At 42.2% G+C, this 27,443-nt stretch overlaps 1 protein-coding gene across 1 annotated transcript in view; it reads right to left on the bottom strand.

The window, feature by feature from the left end:
• The window catches only part of DGKH (diacylglycerol kinase eta), a 676,008-nt gene that overhangs the window by 268,390 nt on the left and 380,175 nt on the right, over positions 1-27,443 (bottom strand). The window contains 2 exon segments of the mRNA XM_030202410.1: positions 5,937-6,069; positions 10,267-10,371. Of these exon segments, the coding sequence (XP_030058270.1) occupies positions 5,937-6,069; positions 10,267-10,371 (238 nt within the window).

The raw sequence follows: 27,443 nt of genomic DNA on the forward strand, positions 1-27,443 counted from the left end.
GTAGATAACTAGTGATCACACAAACTTGTGTAGATACAGAATTCCACAATTTACTAGCCTGAAAAGAAAAAGAGCCCTCATCAACTCTCTTAAAATGAACTTTCCTAACAGAAGGAAACCCCCAACAACAAAGTAGAATAGAAATGAGAATTTTCTCTTAGTGCTGGACAAACTGTGGAAGGAGAGAACAATTCCCCTATAGTATACTAAATACAATACAGGCAATCTTAAAAACTATCCGAGCAGAAACTGGCAACCAATATAGTCTGGTCTAAGCAATGATGTTACATAATTATAACATGAACAGCTATAGATCAATTTGGCTGCAGTATTTTGCAATAATTGCAACTTATTAATTAATCTTGAGTTTAATCCACCACATAAAGCACTACAATAATTCAACATAATACAATAGCCTGTACCAGCATACAAAAATGTTCAGTAAAAAGAACAGATCTAATTCCTCTTAATTGACGTAGCATTAAAAATATCTTCTTGCTCAGGTAATTTATCTGTAAATCCATCGTCAACTGTGTCCAAAATAATTCTCAAAACCTTAGAAGATTTTTCAATCTTTAACTGTTCTCCAGAAGCTACAGTCACACTAAAAGAGACATCTACAGTCACACTAAAGAGACATCATTACAAAATTATAACAACTTAGTCTTAACTGCATTAAGTTTCAGAAGATGAGAGTTAGCCAAGATTGAATCAAAGCAATACAATTGGAGATAGAAGTTTGTAATGTGAGAAAATCTGATATAACTGGGATCAGAACAAAAATATCATCAGCATATGAACAACCACAATGACCAGATACATCCAAAACTGAACCCAAAGAACTAATAAACTCATCGAACAGAATTGGAGACAATGGTAAACCCTGTGGAATGCCAAAGTCTGACCTCCAAGTAAATGAAAGAGTATTATTCTTCTTAACACAATATGATCTATTTCTCAAAAAACCTTCTACCCATTTATAAACAGCTAACCCATATTCACTCAATCTATACATCAAGATGTCATGATCCACTGTGTCAAATGCTCCCAAAATATCAAACTGAAGCAGGATACAGTGAATTCCCTGGCTAAGAAATTCTCAATCATTAGGACAAAAATACTACTACTAATTCTGCACTATGCATAGTCCTGAATCCAAATTAAAAATTATGCGAACAGTGAAAAGACTCCAAATATGAAGTAATTTGGAACACAACTATTGATTCCGTGCCATCCATGGGATGCTAGCCACTGATTGAAAAATGGATACTACTGATAGATCTACTCCCTGTGATTTTGGGTTAGGAGGTAAAATAATTTGTCCCAATTCTAAAGGAAATGTCCCATCCTTCAATAAGGTATTAACCAGCATTGTAAGCCAAACTATTAATTCTGATGGAATATCTTTCAATAAGTAAGAAGGACATATATCCACTAGATATGATTTATGGGAAAGTTTCTTCAACAGATAAGTCACTGTAGCCTTATCTACTAATACAAAAGATGACCATTCCTCATCTACTGGGGAAACAATTGCTATCTCACTTATTGAATTGCCAATTTCAGGCATGATAGTTTTAAATGATTGTCTAATAAGCTTTACCTTATCTATAAAATAATTCACCAATTCAGTTGGACATGGTTGTAAAATTCTGGAATATCAACCACTGATGATACCTTAGTAAGCTTATTAAAGATATTAAACAGAGAGTTTTCATTAACCCTTCATCTCCTATCAACTTCCCAAAATAAACTTTTTTTGCTGTTACAATACCACTTTGATAAATTCCAACTTGCATTCTCCAGTTTAATTTATCTACTAGATCCTTGGTTTTTAGCCCAATCTTTCATATTTACAACATTGACGTTTCAATACCCACAGATCTTTAGAATTCCAAAATGAAGACTTCAAATTTCCATTTCCTTTATATTTGTTAGATGAGTATTGTTCTATTGCTTCTAACACACTATTGTTCCAATTCAATAACATTGAACTTTCACTTGAGCAAATACTATTAAATTGTCATTTAATCTGGGACCAAAATTGTTCAGTTATACGGGAAACTTTGTTAGTATGAGCTTTCTCCTAAACTCTTCTCTTAAACTGAGGAATATGTGGAGGGGCATAATTGAAAGGGGCGCCCAAGTTTTCCTGAGGACGTGCAAGTCCTTTGGTCATGGGAGGAGCCAGCATTCGTAGTGCACTGGTCCCCCTGACATGCCAGGACACCAACCAGGCACCCTAGGGGGCACTGCAGTGGACTTCAGAAAAAGCTCCCAGGTACTTAGCTCCCTTACCTTGTGTGCTGAGTCCCCCAACCCCCCCCCCCCCCAAACTCACTCCCCACAACTGTACACCACTACTATAGCCCTTATGGGTGAAGGGTGGCACCTAGATGTGGGTACAGTGGGTTTTGAAGGGCTCACATTTATCACCACAATTGTAACAGGTAAGGGGGGGATGGGCCTGGGTCCACCTGCCTGAAGTGCACTGCACCCACTAAAACTGCTCCAGGGACCTGCATGCTGCTGTCATGGAGCTGGGTATGATATTTGAGGCTGGCATAGAGGCTGGCAAAAAATATTTAAAATTTTTTTTTTAGGGTGGGAGGGGTTAGTGACCACTGGGGGAGTAAGGGGAGGTCATCCCCAATTCCCTCCGGTGGTCATCTGGTCAGTTCGGGCACATTTTTGTGGCTAGGTCGTAAGAAAAAAAGGACCAGGTAAAGTCGTCCAAGTGTTCGTCAGGGACGCCCTTTTTTTTCCATTATGGGTTGAGGACGCCCATGTGTTAGGCACGCCCAAGTCCCGCCTTCGCTACACCTCCGACACCCCCCCCCCCCCCCGGGAAATTTGGTCGTCTCCATGACGGAAAGCAGTTGGGGATGCCCAAAATCGGCTTTCCATTATACCGATTTAGGCAACCCTGTGAGAAGGATGCTCATCTTGCGATTTGTGTCGAAAGATGGGCATCCTTCTCTTTCGAAAATAAGCCTGAAAGTGTAAAGTTTGCCTGGAAATGATCAGACCAAGGAATTATTGTCCACTCTGGATCAGAAATTACATATCTCCGGTCCAGCTTGGATATTAAAGCAATAATATTAAGTGCATGGCCCTTTTCATGCATCGACTCAATCTTGCTAATAGAAAATCCTAATAAATCCACACAGGAAAACAAACGATCACCCATAGGATCCAGATTGTTATCTAAATGCAAATTTAAATCTCCCAGCAACAAAAGGTGAGAGAAAAAAAAAACTGTGTAGACTTTGTAAGGGCTTTAGTCCACTCCAGATAGAAGGCTCAGGCTCTCTTGCATCCAGAGTGTGCAGGGTACTTTCACCTTTGTGGGAATAAGGCCTCTGAAAAAACATTGGTAGGATGACTGACTGGTTAAGATGGAACTCTGAACTATCTGTGGAAAGAACTTTGGATGAGTATGCAGAACCACTCTGTTGCTAAAAAAAACTTTGCCTAAGGCAGATCAGTTACTAAAGCTGAAATGATTGCCACGCAAATATGATTTTCCAGGTCAGGTACTTCAAATGACAGGTGCTGAATGGCTCGACAAAAGCTTTCATCAGAAAGGTAGATATAATGTTAAGGTCCCATGACACAGCAGGAGGCTTTAATAGAAGCATGCCTCACATAAAACGAATAACTAAAGGCTACACAGAGATAGATTTACCCTTTATGTGATGACGATATGCGCTAACTGCACTAAGGTATATTCTAATGGAGGTGATTTTTAAACTGGCTCTGACAGATATAGAAGGCACTCAAACAGTTTTTTGTGCAGAACAGGAAGAAGGATCCAAGGCTAACCTCTTCCATTTAAAACTGTATGACTTCCTACTGCAACCCCTCCTGGAAGCCCAAAAGGCTTCCGATATACCTGCTGGGTTACCCTCTCAACATCCAAGCTATGAGGGCTGGGGACTTCATTATTCCCTGAGTTTCTCTAATCAGTTTTGGAGAAAGCTCCAGCCTCATGGAACTTCTTATGGAAAGTTCCAGAAGAGAGAACCAGCTCTTTCTTGGCCAGTAAGGGGCTATGAGAATCATGGTTCACTGGTCTTATTGAGTTTCAGAAGAATTCTTGCTATGAGAGGTGCTTGGAGGATATGCATAGAATAGTCTCTCTCCTCAGTTTAAGAGAAAGGCATCTGATGCTAGTTTGCTATGTTTTTCTATCCTGAAGCAGAACTGAAGTACTTTCTTGTTGATGTGAGCCCTCTAGGGACAGAGAAATTACCTGCATCTAAAGTGTACAGTGCTGCATATGTCAACTAGCGCTACAGAAATGATTAGTAGTAGTAGTAAGGTTTAACATCCTCTCTGCTTCTTGATGTATTATCTGGCAACTTGATTGTCAGTCTGAATTAAAACAATTTTGTTGGCCAGCTGATCCTTGAAAGACTTTAAAGCATTTCATATTGCTCTTTATTCCAAGAAATGTATCTGATGGAGTTTCTCCTGGGAGGACCAAATCAACTGAGTGTGAAAGCCATCTACATGGATTCCCCAGCCCAGTCTGGATGCATCTGTCATTAAGACTATTTCTCAGAGGAATTTCAAAAAGGAACCTTTTGTCAGATTGGATTAAAAATTGTCCACCAGAACAGTGAGTCCCAATTACGATTAGTGACAGACATTATGTCTCGCAGCTTTCCAGTAACCTGCTTCCACTGAGTGCTCAAGGTTCATTGAGCTTGTCTCAAATTGAGACAAGCCGAGGTGTTGCATGTTCTGTTGGAGCCATATGGCTCAAACATCCTCAACATCAGCCATGCCAGTACCTGCTGACTTGTCTGAATTTCTCCACTATGGACACTAAATTGATGATTCTCTGCTGACAAAGAAAGGTTGTTGCTCAAAACATGTCCACCAGGGCTCCTATGAACTCCAATTGCTCTGCTGGGCTTACGATTCAGGATAATTTATGATGAACCCTAGTAATACCAGTACCTAAATGGCTGTGTGCGCTTCCCCTTTCTTCCCCTTCCAGAGATATACTCTTGACTAGTCAATCATCCAAATAGGGAAACACATGCATTCCCTATGTAGATAAGCTGCTACAATCATAAGAGATTTTGTGAATACCACAGGAAATGATGCAAGATCAAAAGGCAGTACGCAGTACTGGAAATGATGCCTTCCTATGACAAATTTGACTGGGACGTTATTTCTATGTGAGTGTAAGCATCCTTAAGAGCAAAGGACATTGCCAGTCTCCTTTTTAGAGGAATGGCTTTATTGTGCCTAAAGTAACTGAACTTCTCTTTTTAGGTCACTTGGGTCTAGGATGGGATAGAATCGTTCCTAAGTCTTGGGCGTTTTACAGACATAATGGAACAAAACAAAAACAGCCAAGACTAAAACTAAGACACTTTGAGCTAGACCTGTGCCCACCCAAGCTCACCCCTAGCTACGCCACTATGACTATAGACTACTAAGCAAAAGCATCAGAGGTTAATCTGCTGCTTTGACAAAAAGTTTGATTTAGGTCTTTATAACATCAGCACGTCAATCAGGAAATCTGACATAAAAATTAAACAATCCAAACTAAATGCATACATATTTTTCTTTACTTTCATTGGTTTTTGGGAGTTTTTACACTAAAACATATTTCAGGAATTATCTTCTGTATAGTATATAGGTTACAGTTTATGTTCACAATACAAACTGAAAAAAAATCTGTTTTCTTAATTTTGATCTAAACCTTCACATTTTCCAAACAAATAGTAAGACATGCTCTTAAGAAAGACTTTCAGGTTATAAGTAACATGGGCTTGAATAGATTTGCTTATTAAAACAGTTCTTTAACAAATGATTTTTGCTTCAGTACACTGTGAGCAGTTCTGTAATGCAATCATTTTGAAAAGGCCCTCTGCAGAAGGCAATATCTTAAATGACATGTTAACTTGCTGCATTACCTTCACATGACAGGCCATGAGAAGTGACTCCAGACAGGCTTTCTCTGCATACGTTACAGAAAGTAGGGCGAGCATGGGAGCAGGCGTACCAGTTATGCATCCCTGAGAAATGTTCCACATTAAACTGTGCGGTCTAGCAAAGGAGAAGTTAGAACACATTTGGAAGAACAATATCCAACTACAGTAAAAGAACGTAGAGCCACATTTACCACTACAAATCTCAATGTGCAGAGCAAGTGCTTTTAAAGATGTCCACTGACGCATGAATTCTGAGGACAAGAATCTATTTCATCAGGTCCATCTCATAAAGTGGACTCTTTTTCTCCAAGTTCATGCCTCAATAAATCAGTTAGCCTATAAACAGAACTCCCAGTTTCCTGAGGCATTTTTGGACTAAATTCTGTAGCATAGATTTTAAAATTCTGCTGAAATTATAAAACACATTTGCATAAACCTGAGGAGGTCAATGTTCATCAGCAGGCAGACTGCATAAAATTAAACAGATGAATTATCCATTTAACCATAGGCACACTTAGAGATGGTCATGGGGCCCCTCCCCCCAAATGTTATGGGTGCTAATGCTGAATTGATCCCCTCCCCCACCATGGCCAATTTGACTCCCTTACCCTTTGCTCCTCCAAAGTAAACAGGCAAACTATGCAATGGGCCCGAATTTATATAAGGCGCCTAAAATCAATGCACATTAGGCAATCACACCTAAGCATATTCTAAATACTGCATGTATTTAGAATATGCTTAGGTGTAGTTCATGTGACTAAATCTACATGCGTCCATTTACACCAACAGAAAGCTGGTGTAAATCCCTGTGCGCAGATTTACACGCACTGGCCCATATTTTATAACGTGCATAGATTTTGGAATGCTCATGAAACACCCATATCCACACCCCTTTGTGCCTGTGTGTGTTAGAATTTAGCCACAGTACACTACAGAATACGCTTCGCAATGTACATGTGTAAATTCTAATTTTTTGCCAATTAGTGCTTGTTATTGCTTGTTAAGAGCTGTTAAAACAATTAATCTATGCGTGGAGTTATAGAATACGCCTAGATTTACTCACGTAATCGTGTATAACTCTAGGCGTGCTATACAGAATCCAGGGGAATGCACTTAACTTTATGTGAATTTTCAGCAGCACTATCCATTTAACTTTATACTTGCTATTTATCTGGCACCACTTAAAAGGAATAATTATCTATTATGGGGCAATTCTATAAACCAGGTGCTAACATTTACACGTGCGCATTATGGGTGAAATTCTACATATGGCACTAAAAAAACTGGCACCAAAAAAAGCGCTAATCTATAATCCTTGTTAGGAGTGGTTTATAGAATAATGCTTATGCCCGGGAGTTGTGCCTAACTTTAGGCATGGCCACTTGCACCAACTTGAAATATGGTACAAATGTACATGCCTATATTAGATGCATATCCCCCCCATTCTATAACAAAACACGTAAATGCTAGAGCACCACTGCTCTGCCAATGCCTCCCCATTTCCGCTCCCCCCTTTTCTGATCAAGTGTAAAATTAGTGCCAATAACTGCTTGTTAAAAAGTCAATTATTGGCACTAATTGATTTGTTATTCAATTAACTTGCATATGCAATTTTTTACAGCTTTTACAGACTTAGGGGTATGTGAGTAAATGTTTAGAATACTAGCATAAATCATGTATGTGCACACTTACATGCATATATGCTAGCATGCTACCTATTTGGCAAATACTTGCTTAGCTTTCATACAGTGGAGCAAACACAATGTGACCCATGGGCAGAACAGACAGGGAGCTCCCACCTATGCATGTAACTTACAGAATACTGTAATTTATAAGCATCCCTATCGTGCTGACACTAACAGGCTAGGTGTGTATATACCAGGCTTCACTAGTATTCTGTTACAGAACCTAGACGCCAAGGTTAATGTATAGAATAGGCTTCTACCATGCACCTTTGGGACAAGTAAATGGAGGCATCTAGTTATAGAATTGCCCACCCTTAGCAGCGAATATCAGTGCTCAAACAAGCAACATTTTAGCCATCCCTGGAACATCCCTAGCAATGCTACTTTTTTAAAAAAATAGCTTTGAATTTTAGCAATTTAAAATTTGATCATTTTGCTATTGTTATTAATACAAGTAGGTTGTCTATGTCAAGTTATACTTGCTGTACACTACTTTGGGTGAATCTCTCCATAAAGACAGTTAATAAACCCTAATATATAAAGTAAACAAATAAATAAAACTAAGTATCCAGAGCTCTCTGTATATGTGTTCATATATTTTTTTAAAGCACATGTAGTTAGTACAAACATTGACCACATAAGTGCTATTAAAGATATTACATTATTTTGGATTTTCAATAAAGATGATTTTTTCCCATAAACATTGAGCCCAAATTATTTTGCATATTTTGAGAGTAATTCTATAACAGGGTGCCTAGGATAAAAGGGTGTCTATTTCAAGCCTATTTTATAAAGAAAAGTAAGTGCCTACTTTCCTTTACAGAATACTAATGCAAGTAGCAGAAAACACTTACATGTTAGATCCTATAGCTGGTGTAAATGCCTGCACCTAGATTATAGCCAGGACATGCTTAAACTACAGAATATTATAGAATACTACAATTGTGTATTTATACACACACCCACCAACAAAGTATGTGCCATCAAATTATAGTACAGATTTTTCTGCTAGCTAGTATTCTGTAAGAGGTCATCCACATTTGTAAATGGCCACAGAATACCACCATTTATGCATCTTTTTACCATGTACACTTAAGCCACTCCTTATAGAATTACCCCATATAAGCTGTTCTGTCGTTTGTATACTTTAAGTTCTGTTATTTATAATGCATGTTCATTGTGTGTTTTTATTATGCATATTACCTTTTGACCTGCTTTCTATAACAATTTATTTAAAGAGAAGAATATAACTAATAATTATAGTAATGGAAATCTTTACTATTTTTTATTTGAATTTTGTTCACACCTTATTATGCAAAATATATTATTTCTTTTCCACTTGTCTTTGAATCTGAGTAATTTTTTTTCTTGGAGGTTTTGTGGGTGGGAATTTTCAAGTTTGATGTGAAAGAGCTCAAGGATAAGGAAACAAGATAAAGTGAGAATCAGAAATGGAAAAAAAAGGAGGTAAGGTTAGCTTTGAGGCAGAAAGATTAACAATGGGTGGAGGAGAAGGAAAGATAACTAGGATGGAGGAGAGAAGGAGAGGGGAGGAAAGTTCTAGAACTTAAAAAGGGGTAACATGGAGGCAGGGAGGATATAATTTTGGAATCTAGGGATGATACAGATGAGGCAGGAGGTGGTTCTGCGTTCTTGGGGATGATCCATAGTCTCTCTCCTCTGCTTCTAGCCCTGATAACTCATATATTCTCACTTCTACTTGCTCTCTATCCCCACTTCTGTTTCTTATCCCCTACCCTACTCTTTCTAGCTCAGTCTTTCTCTTCCTTCCTGTCTCATCCAATGTACCACATACATATCCATCCACCCTTGTTCAGCTCTTCTTTCATTCACACCATGATATCCCTAGCTTCATACACTACTACTGCTACTATTAAACATGTATGTAAGTGCTACAAAGTGTACACAAATACCCTGAGCCTCCAAATCCTTCTTTAATATATATTCTGATTTCACAGACATCTGATCTCCACAGGCCCTTTTTTCACACACATCTATTCAAACAATCATCTGTCCTCTCTTTCACCACCACCATCCTTACCATCTCAACACACTTTCCAGACATTCTCCCACAGATGGGGTGGTAGGAAGGTGAGAAGAGTGGTATCATATTGGGCTGTGTCCTCTTCTTATAACACTTGGGGTCGAATTGGTGTTTTAAACTGCATAGGACAACATGCACCCATGTGTTCAAAGGAGTCTTGGACTCCCTGTGGCAGAGGACTATGACAGGCAGATGTGCTACTGTTTTTCTCCTCCTCCTGCCTCTGGATCAGAGGGGTCGGGAATCAGCAGAGGGAGTTAAAGCATGCTGAAGGACAGCCTCCACCTCCATAATCCTGCCTGAAGTCTGGAAAATAGCATAGGAAGGGGAAGAATGTGCAGACTAGAAGTACTGTCTCTAAGTTGCCCGGCCTTGTTGTTTGTGCTGCCACAGACAAACATAGCTACCCCTCTAGAATTAACAAAGGTAATAAGCTTACTATGCAAAATACAGAAGTGTTTTAACTTTAATAAAAAAAATATTTGTAACAGGATTACACATCTTTGGCTGCATTGTAAGTTTACCTATTTAGTCAGGCTGCACTGTCTGGGATTCTGCGTACCTCGTAATGCTCTCTAGACTGTACAGATTTCAAGGAACTGATCCAGTCCTCCATCTCTTTTCTGTTCTCAGCACACAAGATTAGCCTTCTGAATGGGGTAATTATCTGGAAAAGATTTGTGATTTTTAAGTTTTCTTACAAGCAGGATAATAAAATAACATGGTTGCTGTATTAGTTCACATACATTCATAAAAATGTCAAACAGGGAAGAACTTTTGTTTTGTTATGTACACTGTATTTTATTTAGCAGTTTTTAACGTTATCTGTTTCATCCTTTTGGGAGGAAGTAAATACTAAATTTGATAAAATACATCATAGTAAATATGCATACCACAAATGTACATTTAGACGCCTCAATTTATGGTTCACAATTTACATTAGTTTAAAAAAAATACAGAAATGTCATTACAAGAATAAAATGCATTCATCCACTTGTAAATGAGTGAGCTGTGTCCTGCTTTAATCAGAGCTATCTACTAAGCACACAGAAGGAAGAAAAAGCTTTTTGAAGGGAATTCCTGATCATCAGTGCCACATTGTGACATGCTAATTTACCAGGGGGAGCACAGAGAGAAAATCCACACTTCAATATTTGACGGTCTAAGTTATTGGGCACGTAAAATCAAACCAAGAAGGTACACGCCACATACTGAATACTTTAGCTCTAAAACATGGTGTCCACATAGCAAATCACTGCACTGATGCAAATGCATAAAATATGATCAAAAATGAAATAATTTTGAGCAAAATACTTAGTATACAATTTCAGCCTGCACTCTGAAACTGGATGGCTCTCAGAGCAAAATTGTAATATTTCAGACTTAGAGCTAATTAAAACATCAGAAAATTGAGATAATCTGCTATTTGTCTCTCAATGAAAGGTCATCAAAATTCTCAGTGTTAAACAATTATTTTTTTCTTATCAAGGTGGAAATATTAGAAAAGACATTAATTTCTAATTTCGAACTAAGAAGAACATCTTAGGCGATTATTCTACCACTCACTAGATACAGTAAAATTGAAACCTTCCTCTCTGCAGAACAAATCAACCACAGGAACAAGGACATACATTCAAAAGTTATTGTTTTGCACTTTTTCCAGCAGGCAATTCAGCTATGGTACTGTACTCACCCAATCCCGCTGCCTGATTTGCTCTGCTCCCTGTTTCTGCTCTACAGTTTTTCATTAAACTGAGCTGTGTTTGAATCTGCAGAGTCTGACAGGCAGCTTGTCAGTAGTATAGCAGCCAATGAGTCACATGGCAGCAAAGACCTCTAGGCCCTTTTAATTCTAAATGACCAGGCTGCATAACATTCAGGAATCTCTCAGCTTCTCTTGGCCTTTCATTTAAATCTCCTCAATGCCTCTCTTGGTAAAGCGTAATAACAGCTGATCGCTTTTCTTCCTGAATAAATAGTTAATGCAAAGAGCAATTCTCCTTTCATTAGTCTGGAGCCAAATGGATTCTTTATTACTTCAAACTGTTTTTCTAGTACAGCTAATCAGATGGAGAACTATAAATCATAACCTAATCCTGGCAGCACTAACAAGCAGACTTGCTCCAGAAATCTCCAAGCTTCACTGACCTCAAGGCTGCCATCTCAGCTCCATTTATCTCCTACTAAATTGTGTGACATTATTACAGGGTTACAATATATTGCTGTGGTATAGCATTCAGTTAGCAATAATCACATAACAACAGGACATCACCAGCACTAACATTTATTCCTTGCTTGTGGGACTCTTTCATTCAAGGACATCACAAGAAGGGAAATGTAATTAATTAGAAATTACTGTGAAACCTATACTTAAGGCTATTAGAATTGATGATTATTGGCTGCACCAAATTAATCCAAAATATACAAGGTTTCTTCCTTGAATTTAATTTGCCAAGCACCTTGTAGTATTAAAAACAACAGTAAACAGCGGTGCCCACTCACTGGTCTATAAGTTCTGGGAATGTGGACATCATATCAAACACCACCTTGAAGTACCAAATAACATGGGAAGAGGCAGAATTTGCAGAGCAGGAACAGTATCTCTAATTGCCCAGCTTCTTTGTCGCTTTTCCTGCCATAGGGAAGAGGCCCAAACAAAAAAAACAGCACCACGGGCCAAATGGATACAGAAAGTGAAAGTGCCTTGGTGCTTTGTAGCTTTTACTATATGAGACGTGGGGTAAGGAATAATATATTGTAGAGGAATATATTTGAGTTATTTCCCAAGTTTTCCACGTCATCACTGTGACCCCTGACGCAGGTGCTAGTCACCGAAACACGGCCCGTGTCGGGTCTTTTTGTCACGGCTCATTCATTAAAGAACTGTGTTCCATTTTTTAAAGGCCCGTGGTGCTGTTTTTTTGGTTTGGACTTTAGTTTGTACTTCGTTCCCTCTCTTTTGTTATAGGGAAGAGGCCCGACACTTTGGTCATGCATTGTTGGACTTTTCTGATGGGATTGTTTTTATCTTGGTATTGCTATTTTATATTTTCTTGTGTAGGATAAGGGATTGGTTACATAATGTGTGTCTCAGGTGTCCAACAGATTCCAACACTTATCAGGACTACCAGGAGGGATGAGGCCTTCAAAGTGGTTATATGAATTTGCATGTTTTACATTTCATTACTATTTACTCTGCAGTGACCTTAAAAAAAACACATCAAAAAGATTCAGCAGAAGTAAAAAAACATTCTTAAAGTTTTTAAAGGACCATCATACAGTGTGTTCCAAGTAGTCAATAGAAAGGAAGCCAGAAGATATAATCATTAGTCCAAATCAAAATAGCCGTGAGAATACTTGTGAAAAGATTTTTCAAAAATAATATCAAAATCGTTTATAAATGAACTTATCTTTCAAATATGCCAAATCAGGTTCACACTAGCTCCATAAAGGGACAAAGGATTATGAAATAGCCTCACAACATTGACGACATGATCATGTTTCGCTCTGCTCCATCTGTTTCTATTGAATTGTTAAGTTTTTTTGTTTTTGTTTTTTTTTTTATATTGTTTATTTATACATTTTCAATATCAACCAAATTCAATGTTCATAACTTACATAACCATTTTGTGTTTGTAATAACATGACATACTGAACATAAACATTGAAAAAAAAAAATAATAATAATTCTAACAGCTTCATCTATATCATTCAATAAAACTTTGATCTTATTTCCCCCGTTCCCACCCCCCTCCCCCCAACCCTATGTCTGTGTGTGTAGCGTAACTGTCGCTATGTTCTTGGAGGCCCATGTAGTATACTGATCCCATATCTTGTGATAATGGGCCATTTGCCCATTACGTATTGCTGTAAGCTTAGACATCAGTTGAATGGATCTTAGTTTATTTATAACCACTGACAGATCTGGTAAGTGTGATTTTTTCCACCATGCCGCCAGGACCATCTTTCCTGATACAAACACCTGTGTGACAAACCTGTGGATATGGTTTTTGAATCCTGGTGGCTTGAAGTGTAGTAGGCATGTGTACAGTGTCATTGGATATTGTAACCCTGTCACCTGGTTAATAAAATCCCCTATCTTCTCCCAGTATCTCTGTGCCTGATCGCACGCCCACCATATATGGTACATATCTCCTAACTCTCCACATTGCCGCCAGCACAGGGCTGAGCCTGAGCGATATATAGCTGCCAGGCGGCTGGGAGTGTAGTACCAACTATATAAGATCTTATGTCCGTTCTCAATCAATGAACTAGATATCGATACTCTCAGAAGAGATTTGAAGGCCTGTGCCCATTGTTTAGGTTCAAGGGGTACCCCCATTATCGATTCCCATTTTTTTGTGTAATATTCCACCGGCTGGGACCATGAAAGCAATGCCTTATATATCCTTGAGATACAACCTCGTTCCCCTCCTCCCATCATCCCCTTTTCCAACATTGTTTCAGCTAAGCTCAATTCCTCCCCTGCATCACGGCTGATAAAGTCTCGTACCTGGTAGTATTGAAATACTTGAAGCGGTGAGAGCCCATGATCCCGATGCAGCACCTGAAAAGAAGGAACCTGCCCCTCTTCGGACATTTGCCCCAGTGTACATAATCCCATGTCCTCCCACTCCTCATATGTTTTATCAATTGCTCCTGGACCAAATTGAGGTATGAATCTAAGGAATGCATGTTTAAAATACTTCCTCTCCGAGAAGAATTGCTCTCTAATCTTGTACCATGTATTCAATGGCCATTGAATCAGGGGGGGACTGTCTTTCATTACCCTCTTCAGTTGTTGCTTTTGTAGCCAAGGTATAGCCCTAAGTGGAAATGGTTCCAACCAGCTCTGTTCTATGCGTTCCCACATCTTTCCCTTATTTTGCATCCATATCGCTAAAATTCTTAGATGGGCTGCCTGATAGTATGCACGTATTGCCGGGACCCCCATACCCCCCCTATCTTTTAATTGGCACAACACCTCCCGTCTAACCCGGGGTGGTCTTTTCCTCCAGATAAAGGAAAATATCTTCCTTTGCAGGCCCCGGAAAAAATCTTCAGGAATATCAATTGGTAAGGCCATAAATAAGTACAGAAGCTTTGGGAGAACCATCATTTTGATAGCGCTAATCCTTCCTACCCATGATAGTGTTAGGCCCTCCCATTTCTCCAACTCCCGAAACAGTTCTAGTGCTTTTGCTGGGAAATTACTTTTGTAAATTTCCTCTATGCTTCGAGGTATATTTACCCCCAAGTATTTAACATATTTCTGTGCCCATCTGTAGGGGAACTGGGCTTTCAGCTGATCTAATTGTGTATCAGTTATATTTATATCCAGTGCCTCTGATTTGTCAAAGTTTATTTTGAAGCCTGATACAGCTCCGTAGGCTTGTATTTCCTCTCCAATCAGTGGAAAAGCTGATATGGGATCTTTTAGGAGCAGCAGAATGTCGTCTGCAAAAAGAAGTATTTTAGTTTCAATCCCCCCTCCTCGTAAACCTCGTATTCCATTGTTTGCTCTGATTCTGGCTGCTAAAGGCTCCATAACCAGAGCAAACAGCATTGGTGACAATGCACAGCCCTGTCTAGTGCCTCTATGGAGAGAGAATGGCCGAGACAAAATCCCGTTAACTCGTACCCCTGCTCTCGGGAATCTGTATATAGATTTTAGCCATTCCGCAAACCTCCCTTCAATACCCGCCTTCTTTAATGCTGCAAAAAGAAAAGGCCAGCTGACACGATCGAAGGCCTTTTCAGCGTCCAGAGAAAGTATACACATTGGGGAGTTTGTGAGCTGTGCCCCTTGAATTACCTGTAATGTCCTCCTTATGTTATCAAAGGTTTGGCGGTTCTGTACAAAGCCTGCTTGATCTTCGTGTATTAGTGCGGGGAGATATTTCTGCAATCTAGTAGCTAAAATCTTAGTAAATATCTTATAATCTACCCCTAATAATGAGATAGGCCTATAAGAACTACATGCGAGAGGGTCTTTGCCTGGTTTGGGGATTACAATAATGGTCGCCAAGTTCCAGGTTGGTGGTAAGCCAGTGACCTCATTTATGGAGTTGAAAACTTTTAATAGAATAGGAGATAATATCTTTCCAAAGCACCTATAAAATTTGTTGGTAAACCCATCAGGCCCTGGTGCTTTGTTGGGAACCAATCCTTTAATCGTCTGCTCTATCTCTTCTATTGTGATAGGACTGCCTAACGATTGGTCCGCGTCTGTTGGAAGTGCTGGAAGGTCTATTTCCTCCAAGTAATTGGCTACCTCCTCTGGGCTCTGTGTTATTTCTGGTTTATAAAGTTTTTTATAAAATCCTCTGAAAGCCTCTTCCATAAAATGTTGATCAGATTGTATGTTTCCCCCTTCATCTCGTAGCCCTTCTACTCCAGTTCTAGTTATTTGTTGTTTTAATTTATGGGCTAACAGTCTACTTGGTTTATTACCAAATTCGAAGTGTATCTGGTGCACTCGCTGTAGCTGCTCGTTTATATCAGCTAATTCCAAATCATGTAACTGTGACCGCAGGTCATGTGCTTGCATCTTAAGGGCTGTGAGATCTGTGGGTTCTCCCTTTTGCAATAATGCCTCAACCTCTGCCAGTTGCTGGCGAATATCATTCTCCTGTGTACATCGAGCTTTCCATACCCGTGATTTTAGTGCTATAAGGTAGCCCCTTGTCACAGCCTTAAGACCTTCCCATAGGGTAAATGGAGACACTTCCCCATTATCATTAAAAGTAATATACTCTTTAAGAGATTGTTCTATTTGTGTTACATTATTTGCATCTGAGAGTAGTGCATCATCCATTCGCCAGGGAGGTCTCGGTTTTCTGGGCCCTACTCCCCTGATTTGTAATATAACCGGTGAATGGTCTGACCAGGTATGTGGAATAATCTGTGGAGTTTCAGCTCGTCCCAAAAGGGAGGCATCACCTAGCCACATATCTATCCTAGATGACGTATGATGTACTGATGAGAAAAAGGTATATGTGCGTTCGTTGGGGTTATCTTTACGCCAGTAATCTATTAACTGCCAGCGTGTAAGGAAATCTTGGAAATTCCGCCTATCTTGCTTAGCATACTGTGCCACGGCTGCTGAATTATCTAAGTTCAGATTCAGTGTAAGATTAAAATCACCTCCCATTAATAAGGTTCCTTCTATATTCCCACACAGCAGGAGATCTATCTCTTTGAAAAATTCCGAATGTTGTGTATTGGGCCCGTATATATTTACTAATGTATAGGTCTGGCCTGCTAGCTCAAAAATTATCAATAGATATCGCCCTTGTTTATCTTTTATCACTTTCTTTATCCCCCAGGTCTTGTTCCCTCGAAACATAACCAGCACCCCTTTGCTTTTCGTGTTATCCCTACTGGATGCAAAGTAGATAACCGGGTATTGCCTATGTTTGCATAGATATTCATATTTTGCCTTCAGATGAGTTTCCTGAATCAGGCCCACATCTATTTGTAACCTCACCAATTCCCGGAACAGCAACTGCCTTTTTCTGGGAATATTGAGCCCTTTTACATTCAAAGACATGCATTTAAATTCCCCCATATTCATTCAATGTTGCTATTCTTCCCTTATTTCCCCTATTTGCTCGCTGGTCATTACTTTCCAGGAGCTCTTCATTTTTTGTTACATGTAACTGATTACCCCTTATTATCACACAGACCTGATCCCCCTCCCCTCCCTCCCTCCTTTGATTAAACCCCTTCCCTTCCCCCCCCAATGTCCCTAACAGTTGTGTAATACCCCGTGGTGTACCCGCGGGTGTCTACCTATGGAGGAAGTAGCCGCCCCGCTTCCCGTCCACCCCACAGAGTCTCATGATTTCATACCTGAAATTAACAGATTATATGCGATTTATGCAATAACAGTGAACTTGAGTCTATTTGATGTCTGCTTAGTTTCAGGTGACTCTCGTGGCGGATTGTTGGCGTTGTAATCTTCTGGGCCCTTTCCCCACTCTTTGCCATCTTGGTGGTAGGGGTCTAGTGGTACTCTTTTCCTCCTGACCCCCTGCTCTTCTCTCTTCAGGTTCCGGTGTTTCAGGGCAAATAGCTCTCGCCTCTTCTATAGATTTTATTTGATGCATTTTCCCATCTTTGTAGAAAGCTAGTGCAAAAGGGTGCCTCCATCTGTATTGGATTTTGAGTTCTCTCAAGTGTCTGGTGAATGGTTTCAGGTCACCCCTTCTTTTTAAAGTTGCTGCTGCCAGGTCCTGGTAAATCTCGATAGCATAAGAGTCCCACTGAAAGTCTGGTCTCTGACGGGCCATTTTCAGCACCCGCTCCTTTAGTTTAAAGCTAGAAAAGCAGGCTATGATATCCTTTGGTTTATTGCTCCGATTTGCTCCCAGTGCTCTATGTGCTCTTTCTAATTGTATGGTAGTGGCCTCCACCGCCTCTCCGTTGTTTGAGAGCAACGCACTAACCAGTTGTTGTACCACATGTTCACAGTCTAGGTACGTGGGCACTTCTGGCAAGCCTCGAAACCTTAAATTGTTGCGCCGGCCCCGATTTTCTAGGTCTTCTATCTTGTCTAAAAGCTGTTGCTGGGTCCCTTGAACCTCCCCAATTTGCTGATCCATGTTTCCCATGGCTTCACTATGTGTTTCCATCTGCGCTTCGATGTCTTCCAGGCGTGAGCCCAGCTCCCGGATCTCCCCTCTCAGATCCTCCTTGAGCGTCACCATCTCCGCTCGAAGTGCTTTCAAGTCAGCGCTAATGTCCTGCAACCAGGTTTCTAGTCTCTGAGGGACCTTTTCATCTGTGGCTCGCTCGTTTTGGAGCTCCGATGCGTTTCCCGCCGACTTCGTTTTCCCTCCATTCGTTGGCTCCGATGCCTTCCGCATCTCCGCCATTTTGTTTCGGGACGCCGCTGTTTTTTCTATAAAAGCGAACCGGGAAAGATCCGCCACTTTGAGTGCCGATCCCAGGTATGTTCGCCTCTGTAACTTCGCTTTGAATCTCTAGCTCCGTTTCAGTTCTCAGATGTCGCTATATCTTCTGTTTAAGCTTAAATTCTCCGTGGGGCTGTGGGAGCTTAGCTTTTAAGCGGCCATGCTGTTGGATGACGTCACTTCCTCCGAATTGTTAAGTTTAAAGTTCTCACATTATTTAATAAGTATGTCATAGTCCTTCCCTTTCTTTGATATTGTTTTTCTGTGGAAACTTTCTATGGATTTTTATTTGAATTAAGTTATATTTTTGTGATTTGTAGTTTCTGTTTTTAAGTCATTTGTTTTTATATGTGATAGGCCAGTCTGTGTCGGGTCTGCTTCAATAAAATCACCTACTGTATGACAACATCCTTGTGTTTTTGCCTTCTTTCATCCATGGCCAGCTCTAATTGTTTGACTTTTCGTCCTTCAAGTAGTTAAATCTTTAGGGGGCAGAAGTGATCCCCACCGGCTCTTTCCGCGGGCACCACCATGCTTCAAAAAGGAGGACTAAATATCAGAGCCAGAGCCACAGGCATGCTGGAGTGCAGAAGGAGGTATGTGGCCAACATAAAGTAGGTGAATGCCACATTATGACTGCTAGACTGAAGAAATTGTACTTATTTTATAGAAAAAGCAAAACGCCCAAAGTCTGTCCAAACATATGGAAATGCAGGTGAAATCTAGCAACCCATCTCCTCAAACATGGCATTCAGCAGTTAAACAGGATCATAACAGAATTTGTATCCAACAGCAGATAAAGTAGTGCAGGATGAATTACTGAGATATTCACTGCTCCACCAATATTAGCCTTCCAACAGCCACCTAATCTAAAGCAAAAAGTAGTGAAAAGAAAGCTATTAACAGAAACTAAAAAAAAAAAAAAAAAAGAGAGAGAATGTCAGAAGCTCAAACTGCAAATTGTGCAGCACACATCACAGGAACCCACAGTTACCTGTATAGGAAAGACATTCAACATAATGGGATCCTAGTCATGCTCTTCCTTTAATGTAGTATATATTTTTCAATTTAGATCAAATGTTAAAACAAAGAATCAATTCACACAGACATTACCTCAGACACCTCAAAGCAGTCAAAGGTGGAACCTCTATGAGGAAGCACTTTTCAGAAACTGAGCACTGCATCAATGACCTTATGGTCAGGATACTAAAAGGAAACTTTTAAACAATTCAAAAAGGCGGTAAATAAATCCTACTGAATAAAATAAATAAATAAAATGTAGTGTTCTTGGGACAGAGTGAACACTGAAATGAAGCAGGAGTGGTTAACAGGCTTCTCTTGTCAGCTCTTTATGAGGCAGACAAAATCATTGAACAAAGAGACAGACAGGTTATAAATTTAGAAGCTCAGCTTTGCATCAAAAGATACAAGCATGCTCATTAGGGAGGTGCTGGAACTTATGATACAGCAGGCTGAGCAATCCAAAAGCAATTGGGATTTATTTGAATGCCATTTAATGAATGAAGTTGACAAGAAAAGATAGGGGAGAACCAATCCAAAACCAACACCAAGGTAAACAAAAAAAGAAAAAATTTACTGCATTTCAGCGCACAAGCGCCTGCTTCAGCAGTCAACAATATCTGTAAAATGTAAACAAAATAAAACCATGTAATGTATATAATTAAGAATAAATACATATACAAATAACATGCATGTATGCACAGAAAGTATATACAGATAAACATAATAAATAGTGTAAGAAGCATGCCAATTAATAAAAAACAAAATGCAAAATATAAATTAACTGATTAACTGTATTGTTAGCTACACTGAACCCAGGTTGCTGGGATAATGTGGAGTATAAGTGTCATAAATAAATAAATAGATATATATCATATACATAATCAGTATGAAAGCCAATTAATAAATACATCAAATCATATTTAAAAAAGCAGAAATCAGAAAAAAAAGAGCTCCATAAAACTTATAGGTTGTGCCAATACACAAGAGGCTAAAGGAGATAGGGAATGAAGACATACCCATATAAATGATCCTAAGTAGCAATATCCTCAATTTTGTGTGTTAAAACAACAAAGACAAAATAGAAGATAAATATAAGACCAATACTAAAGACAAGAAAAAGTACAGTATGTATATATAAAAAGATGAAAAGAAGTTTAATGCACGTGTGCACTACATTGGGATACCCAAGTGTAAAAAGATCTAAGACAAGTGAAACGAATATATAGAAACTTGCTGAAAACTGGAAATGGTGAGTATGTGACAAAAAAAACAAGTGAGAAGAAGATTTTTTTTTAAATGAATTATGCCACTGCATCTAATCCCCCTGTTTACTAAGCCGCACCAGTGGCTGCCGTGCGCTAATGCCTTTTGCACATGCCTGCTTGTGCTTCCCTCCTCTCCGATAGCTCCAGAGCAGCCGTAAAATTTTCTCGTTAAATTACGCTGCTCTGGAGTTGTGCATCCCATCAGTACATATATTTAGAAAACTAATGAACTCATTGTAATCCACTTGCATGGGGTTCTCAGTGGCTGCTAACGGCACTCATTAGAGCCATGGAAAACCCCTTTATGCATTATTAGCTAACTGATCACTTGCTTTAGACTGGCTAGAACCAGTCTAAAGCAAACATTAATTGCATAGTAAGCTTTGTGCATCTGGCCCTAAGTATGTACTGCCCCAGCATGTGGCTTGATCAATAATTGCCCCTTTTCTTTAGGTGTTCCGGCAGCAATAACTACTCTCTTCCAGTGCTTTTTTGTAGAGAAAAAGGTGCCAGTACTCATTATGGGTAGGGTCACCACATATGGCTCCACCCCTATGATAGCCACACCCACATTAACCACACCCCTTATACCAGCCATGGCGCATATAAACAGACATCATTGAAAATATTATACTAGTATAGGAGAAAAAAATAACGTGATTTTTTTTCATTATGGGAAAATTAGGTTCTTACCATGATAATTTTCTTTCCTTTAGTCATAGCAGATGCAGCCATTACAGATGGGTTGTGTCCATCAACCAGCAGAGGGAGATAAAGAGCACACTTTTTCAGTGCCTCATACCAGCTTGCTCCACTGCCTCTCTTCAGTATTTGAAGCTTCCAAAGCAGTATGGCAAACCGCAATGGGAATAACATGAGCTTTCCTCACAGCAAACGATGGCCCTACAACAAAGGGCATTAACTCAGAATGGAGGGAATGAAACATCCTCCCGGAGGGCATAAACTCATCCTCCACTGAGACATAACTGGAGGGAATAAACTCATCCTCCCGGAGGGAATAAACTCATCCTCCAAAACATGAAACTGGAGGGAATTAAGTCATCCTCCTTTAATTGAACAAGAATCCTGAAGACTGTTTTCCAACTTTCTCCCAAGGACAGAATCTCCAGGAAACATGAACAGAACCTGAAATAGATTTACAGCAGAAAGCAATCAGACAGGGAGGGATCATGGCTGCATCTGCTATGACTAAAGGAAAGAAAATTATCACGGTAAGAACCTAATTTTCTCTTCCTTGTCAACAAGCAGATGCAGCCATTACAGATGGGATGTATCAAAGCAATCCCTAGATAGGGTGGGAACAAGCCACACCACGCGCCAGCACTTGTGCTCCAAAATGTGCGTCCCTCCTGGCAGCCACATCCAGCCTGTAATGTCGGGCAAAAGAGCTTAGAAGCCCATGTTGCTGCACTACAAATCTCTTGAAGAGAGAGTGTTCCAGTTTCAGCCTAAGAAGAGGAAATTCCTCTAGTGGAATGCGCCTTAAAGGCATCAGGCGGAGGCCGGCCGGCAAGCAAATAAGCTGAAAAGATAGATTCTTTGAGCCAGCGGGCAATAGTGGCTTTAGACGCTGGAGACCCTCTGCGAGGCCCTGATAGCAAAACAAACAGATGATCAGAGGTCCTGAAAGAGTTAGTAGCTCGCAGATACTGCAGCAGAGTCCTGCGCATGTCCAACAGGTGTAAGTGCCCAAAAGATTCTGGAAACTCCTCCTTGAAAAAGGAGGGCAAGAAAATAGGTTGGTTTAGGTGAAACGCTGAAACCACCTTAGGCAAGAAGGAAGGCATGGTCCGAACCGTGACCCCGGACTCTGAAAATTGCAGAAAAGGGTCTCTACAGGACAGCGCCTGGAGCTCTGACACCCGTCTCGCCGAAGTAATGGCCACTAAAAAGATGGGCTTCAGTGTCAAATCTGTCTCTGAAGCACGCCGAAGCGGTTCAAAGGGAGCACCCTGAAGGGCTTCCAGCACTAGCCCCAGGTTCCAAGTTGGACAAGGTGCACACACGGGAGGACGGAGCCGAAGCACCCCTCTAAGAAACCATGCCACATCTGGATGAGTAGCTAAAGACACGCCTTCAACCTTGCCACGCAGGGAGGCCAACGCTGCCACTTGCACCCCCAGGGAATTATAGGCCAAGCCTTTTTGTACACCATCCTGCAAAAAGTCCAGAATCGGCGAGACAGGAGCCCGCAGGGGTGTGATCTTTTTGGAAGCACACCAGACTTCAAACTGGCGCCAAATCCTGGCATAAGCCACGGAAGTGGAACGCTTGCGGGCTTGCAGGAGAGAGGTAATTACTTTATTGGAATAGCCTTTGTCTCTCAATTGCGCCCTCTCAATCGCCAGGCCATAAGACCAAATCGGCCGGCTTCCTCCATGGTCACCGGACCCTATGACAACAGGTTGAGAACCAGAGGTAACTGAAGGGGATTCTCTACGAGCATCTGTCGGAGGTCCGCATACCAAGGCCTCCTGGGCCAATCCGGGGCGACGAGAACCACTTCTCCTGGATGCAGCCGAATCCGCAGGAGCACTCGCCCTAACAAGGGCCACGGAGGGAGCACATACAGTAGGCCCGGAGGCCAGGGTTGAGCCAAGGCATCCAACCCCGCCGAGCGAGGATCTCTCTGTCTGCTGAAAAAGCACGGGACTTTGGATTTGATGCTTGTCGCCATTAGATCCATCACGGGCTTGCCTCACTTGGCACATATCTACAGGAACACTTCGTCTGCAAGTTCCCACTCCGCTGGATCGATCTGATGCCTGCTTAGATAATCAGCTTGCACGATGCTCTGACCTGCAATGTGAGCTGCCGACAGAAACTGTAGATGCAGCTCAGCCCAGTGGCAAATTTGTTTGGCCTGCGCGGCTAGAGCTCTGCACTGAGTGCCGCCTTGTCGATTTATGTAGGCCACTGCTGTCGTGTTGTCCGACATCACTCTGACAGCCAATCCTTCCAGGGTCACTTGAAAAGCCAGAAACGCCTGAAACACCGCTTTCAACTCTAGGCAGTTGATGGACCACTCCGACTCCTCGGGTGTCCATAGACCATGGGCATGCTTCCCCTTGCAATGTGCACCCCAGCCTTTCAGGCTGGCATCTATCACCACTAGGCACCTATCGGGGAGCGCCAGCGGCATTCCTCGCCGCAGCATGCTGTCTGAGAGCCACCACTCCATACTGAGTCGGGCCGCAGGGAGCCAAGAGAGTCTGCATTGATAATCCTGAGATACTGGAGACCATCTTTGGAGTAGAGCATACTGTAGAGGTCTCAGGTGCGCTCTCGCCCAGGGCACCAGTTCCATGGTGGCCGTCATCGATCCAAGCAGCTGGACAATGTCCCAAGCTCGCGGGCGGGGCATCCTCAGGAGCAGACGGACCTGATTCTGAAGCTTGCACCGCCTTTGCTCGGGTAGGTACACATACCCCGAGGCTGTGTCGAACCTGGCCCCCAAATATTCTAGAGACTGCGAGGGGGTCAGGTGACTTTTGGCCAAATTGACGACCCAGCCCAGAGACTGAAGTACTGAGACCACTCTGGCTGTTACATGCTGACTCTCTGCAGCAGAGTTTGTTCGAATGAGCCAGTCGTCCAGGTACGGGTGAACCCGAATACCCTCTCGCCTTAGAAAGGCAGCTACAACCACCATAACCTTCGAAAAGGTGCGGGGAGCTGTGGCGAGGCCAAAAGGCAAGGCCCGGAACTGGAAATGCTTTCCCATCACCGCAAACCTCAGAAATTTCTGGTGCGGGGGCCAAATTGGTATGTGCAAGTAAGCTTCTTTCAGGTCCAGAGACGTGAGAAACTCTCCTGGCTGTACCGCCGCAATGACGGAGCGCAGGGTTTCCATGTGAAAATGCCGCACTCTCAGGGACTTGTTTAATTCTTTTAAGTCCAGAATAGGGCGAAAAGACCCTCCTTTTCGCGGCACCACAAAGTAGATGGAGTAGCGGCCGCAGCCGTGTTTGGCGGGAGGTTCTGGGGACACGGCCCCTATCTGAATCAGACCTTGCAAAGTCTCCTCTACCGCCGCCCGTTTGGCGGCAGAACCGCATCGGGACTCCACAAACACGTCTCTTACAGGGGCATCGAATTCTATTCTGAAACCGTCTCTGATCAGGTCCAAGACCCACTGATCTGAGGAAATGTTGGCCCATTCCTCGGCAAAGAGGGAAAGACGTCCTCCGATGACAGGACTCGAGGAGAGGGCTGGCGCACCATCATTGAGAGAGTCGCCCCTGAACTCCAGGCCTTGAGCCAGTGGCTGTGGAACGTTTGTCCGAGCGAAAGGAGTTCCTCTGCTGAAAACGGGCATGAGAAGTGAACCCAGCAGAACGCCCCGGGCGGTACCTTCGAGCTTCACGGAAGCGAGGTCTGTAAGAGGAGTGGACCGCCGCACCCTTAGAGGAAGGCCAAAGCCTATCTTCGGGCAAGCGCTGGGGTTTAGCCTCACCCAGGCCCTTCACAATTTTCTCCAACTCCTCACCAAACAGGAGAAGGCCTTAAAAGGGCAACTTCACCAACCTTTGCTTAGAGGCCATGTCCGCCACCCAATGCCGTAGCCAAAGAAGACAGCGAGCCGCCACTGCTACTGCCATGTGTTTAGCCAAAGCTCTGACAATATCATAAAGGGCGTCAGCAAGAAAGGACAAGGCCGACTCCATCCGCGGAGCCACATCTGAAAAGGGCTCCGCTCCATCACCGGGCTGTTCCACTGCCTGTTGCAACCAAGCCAGGCAGGCTCTAGCAGCATAACAACTGCATGCAGATGCCCGAATAGTAAGACCTGCAATTTCAAATGACCGTTTAAGTGCTGATTCCAGTCTACGGTCTTGAATATCCTTCAGGGCAACACCTCCTTCAATAGGGAGGGTAGTTCTCTTTGTCACAGCTGTGACTAGGGCATCCACTTTAGGCATAGCAAAGCGAGCCATATGCTCCTCACTCAGAGGGTATAATTGCCCCATAGCCCTGGAAACTTGCAAAGGTCCCTCGGGGTCAGCCCATTGAGCCGAAATAAGCTCTTGGATGGAGTCATGCAAAGGAAAGGCTCGAGCAGGCTTTTTGGTACTAGCCATCCTAGGATTCACAGAGGAGGCTGTGCCACTGGCAGGGTCCTCAATAGAGAGAGCCTGCAGGGCATCAGAAATAAGCGCTGGCAGCTCATCACGGTGGAAAATCCTCACCGCGGAGGGATCGTCCAGATCCTGAGTCACTTCTGCACCAGACTCTGGCTCCTCAGACCATGAAGGCCTGCCAGAGTCCTCCGAATCCTCGCAGCCCGACCACGGGGGGGGGGGGGGGGGGGGGGGGGGAGGGGGGGGGAATGGAGGTGCAGCACTCTCTGAAGGGGAATGAGCCCTTCTCCGCTTCATATTCTGCCAATTATCAGGGAATAACGCCTCAGAGGGCATACCCAGGCTAGAATCCACCGGGGGGGCATTAGAAGAGGCCCCTGCAGGGCTTTGTGGGAGAGTTCTTTTAAGCATGTATGCTTTATGCATTAATAAGACAAAATCAGGGGAGAAAAACTCACCCTGGGCACCCGGATCTCTGCCGGGGCTAGTAGCTCTCATATCAGCCTCACTCCGAGGCCTCCCCCCGGGCTCAGGACTCTCATAAGTACATAAGTACATAAGTACATAAGTAGTGCCATACTGGGAAAGACCAAAGGTCCATCTAGCCCAGCATCCTGTCACCGACAGTGGCCAATCCAGGTCAAGGGCACCTGGCACGCTCCCCAAACGTAAAAACATTCCAGACAAGTTATACCTAAAAATGCGGAATTTTTCCAAGTCCATTTAATAGCGGTCTATGGACTTGTCCTTTAGGAATCTATCTAACCCCTTTTTAAACTCCGTCAAGCTAACCGCCCGTACCACGTTCTCCGGCAACGAATTCCAGAGTCTAATTACACGTTGGGTGAAGAAAAATTTTCTCCGATTCGTTTTAAATTTACCACACTGTAGCTTCAACTCATGCCCTCTAGTCCTAGTATTTTTGGATAGCGTGAACAGTCGCTTCACATCCACCCGATCCATTCCACTCATTATTTTATACACTTCTATCATATCTCCCCTCAGCCGTCTCTTCTCCAAGCTGAAAAGCCCTAGCCTTCTCAGCCTCTCTTCATAGGAAAGTCGTCCCATCCCCACTATCATTTTCGTCGCCCTTCGCTGTACCTTTTCCAATTCTACTATATCTTTTTTGAGATACGGAGACCAGTACTGAACACAATACTCCAGGTGCGGTCGCACCATGGAGCGATACAACGGCATTATAACATCCGCACACCTGGACTCCATACCCTTCCTAATAACACCCAACATTCTATTCGCTTTCCTAGCCGCAGCAGCACACTGAGCAGAAGGTTTCAGCGTATCATCGACGACGACACCCAGATCCCTTTCTTGATCCGTAACTCCTAACGCGGAACCTTGCAAGACGTAGCTATAATTCGGGTTCCTCTTACCCACATGCATCACTTTGCACTTGTCAACATTGAACTT

This window comes from Microcaecilia unicolor, chromosome 4, assembly GCF_901765095.1.
Source record: "Microcaecilia unicolor chromosome 4, aMicUni1.1, whole genome shotgun sequence".
NCBI classification, from domain to species: Eukaryota; Metazoa; Chordata; class Amphibia; order Gymnophiona; family Siphonopidae; genus Microcaecilia; species Microcaecilia unicolor.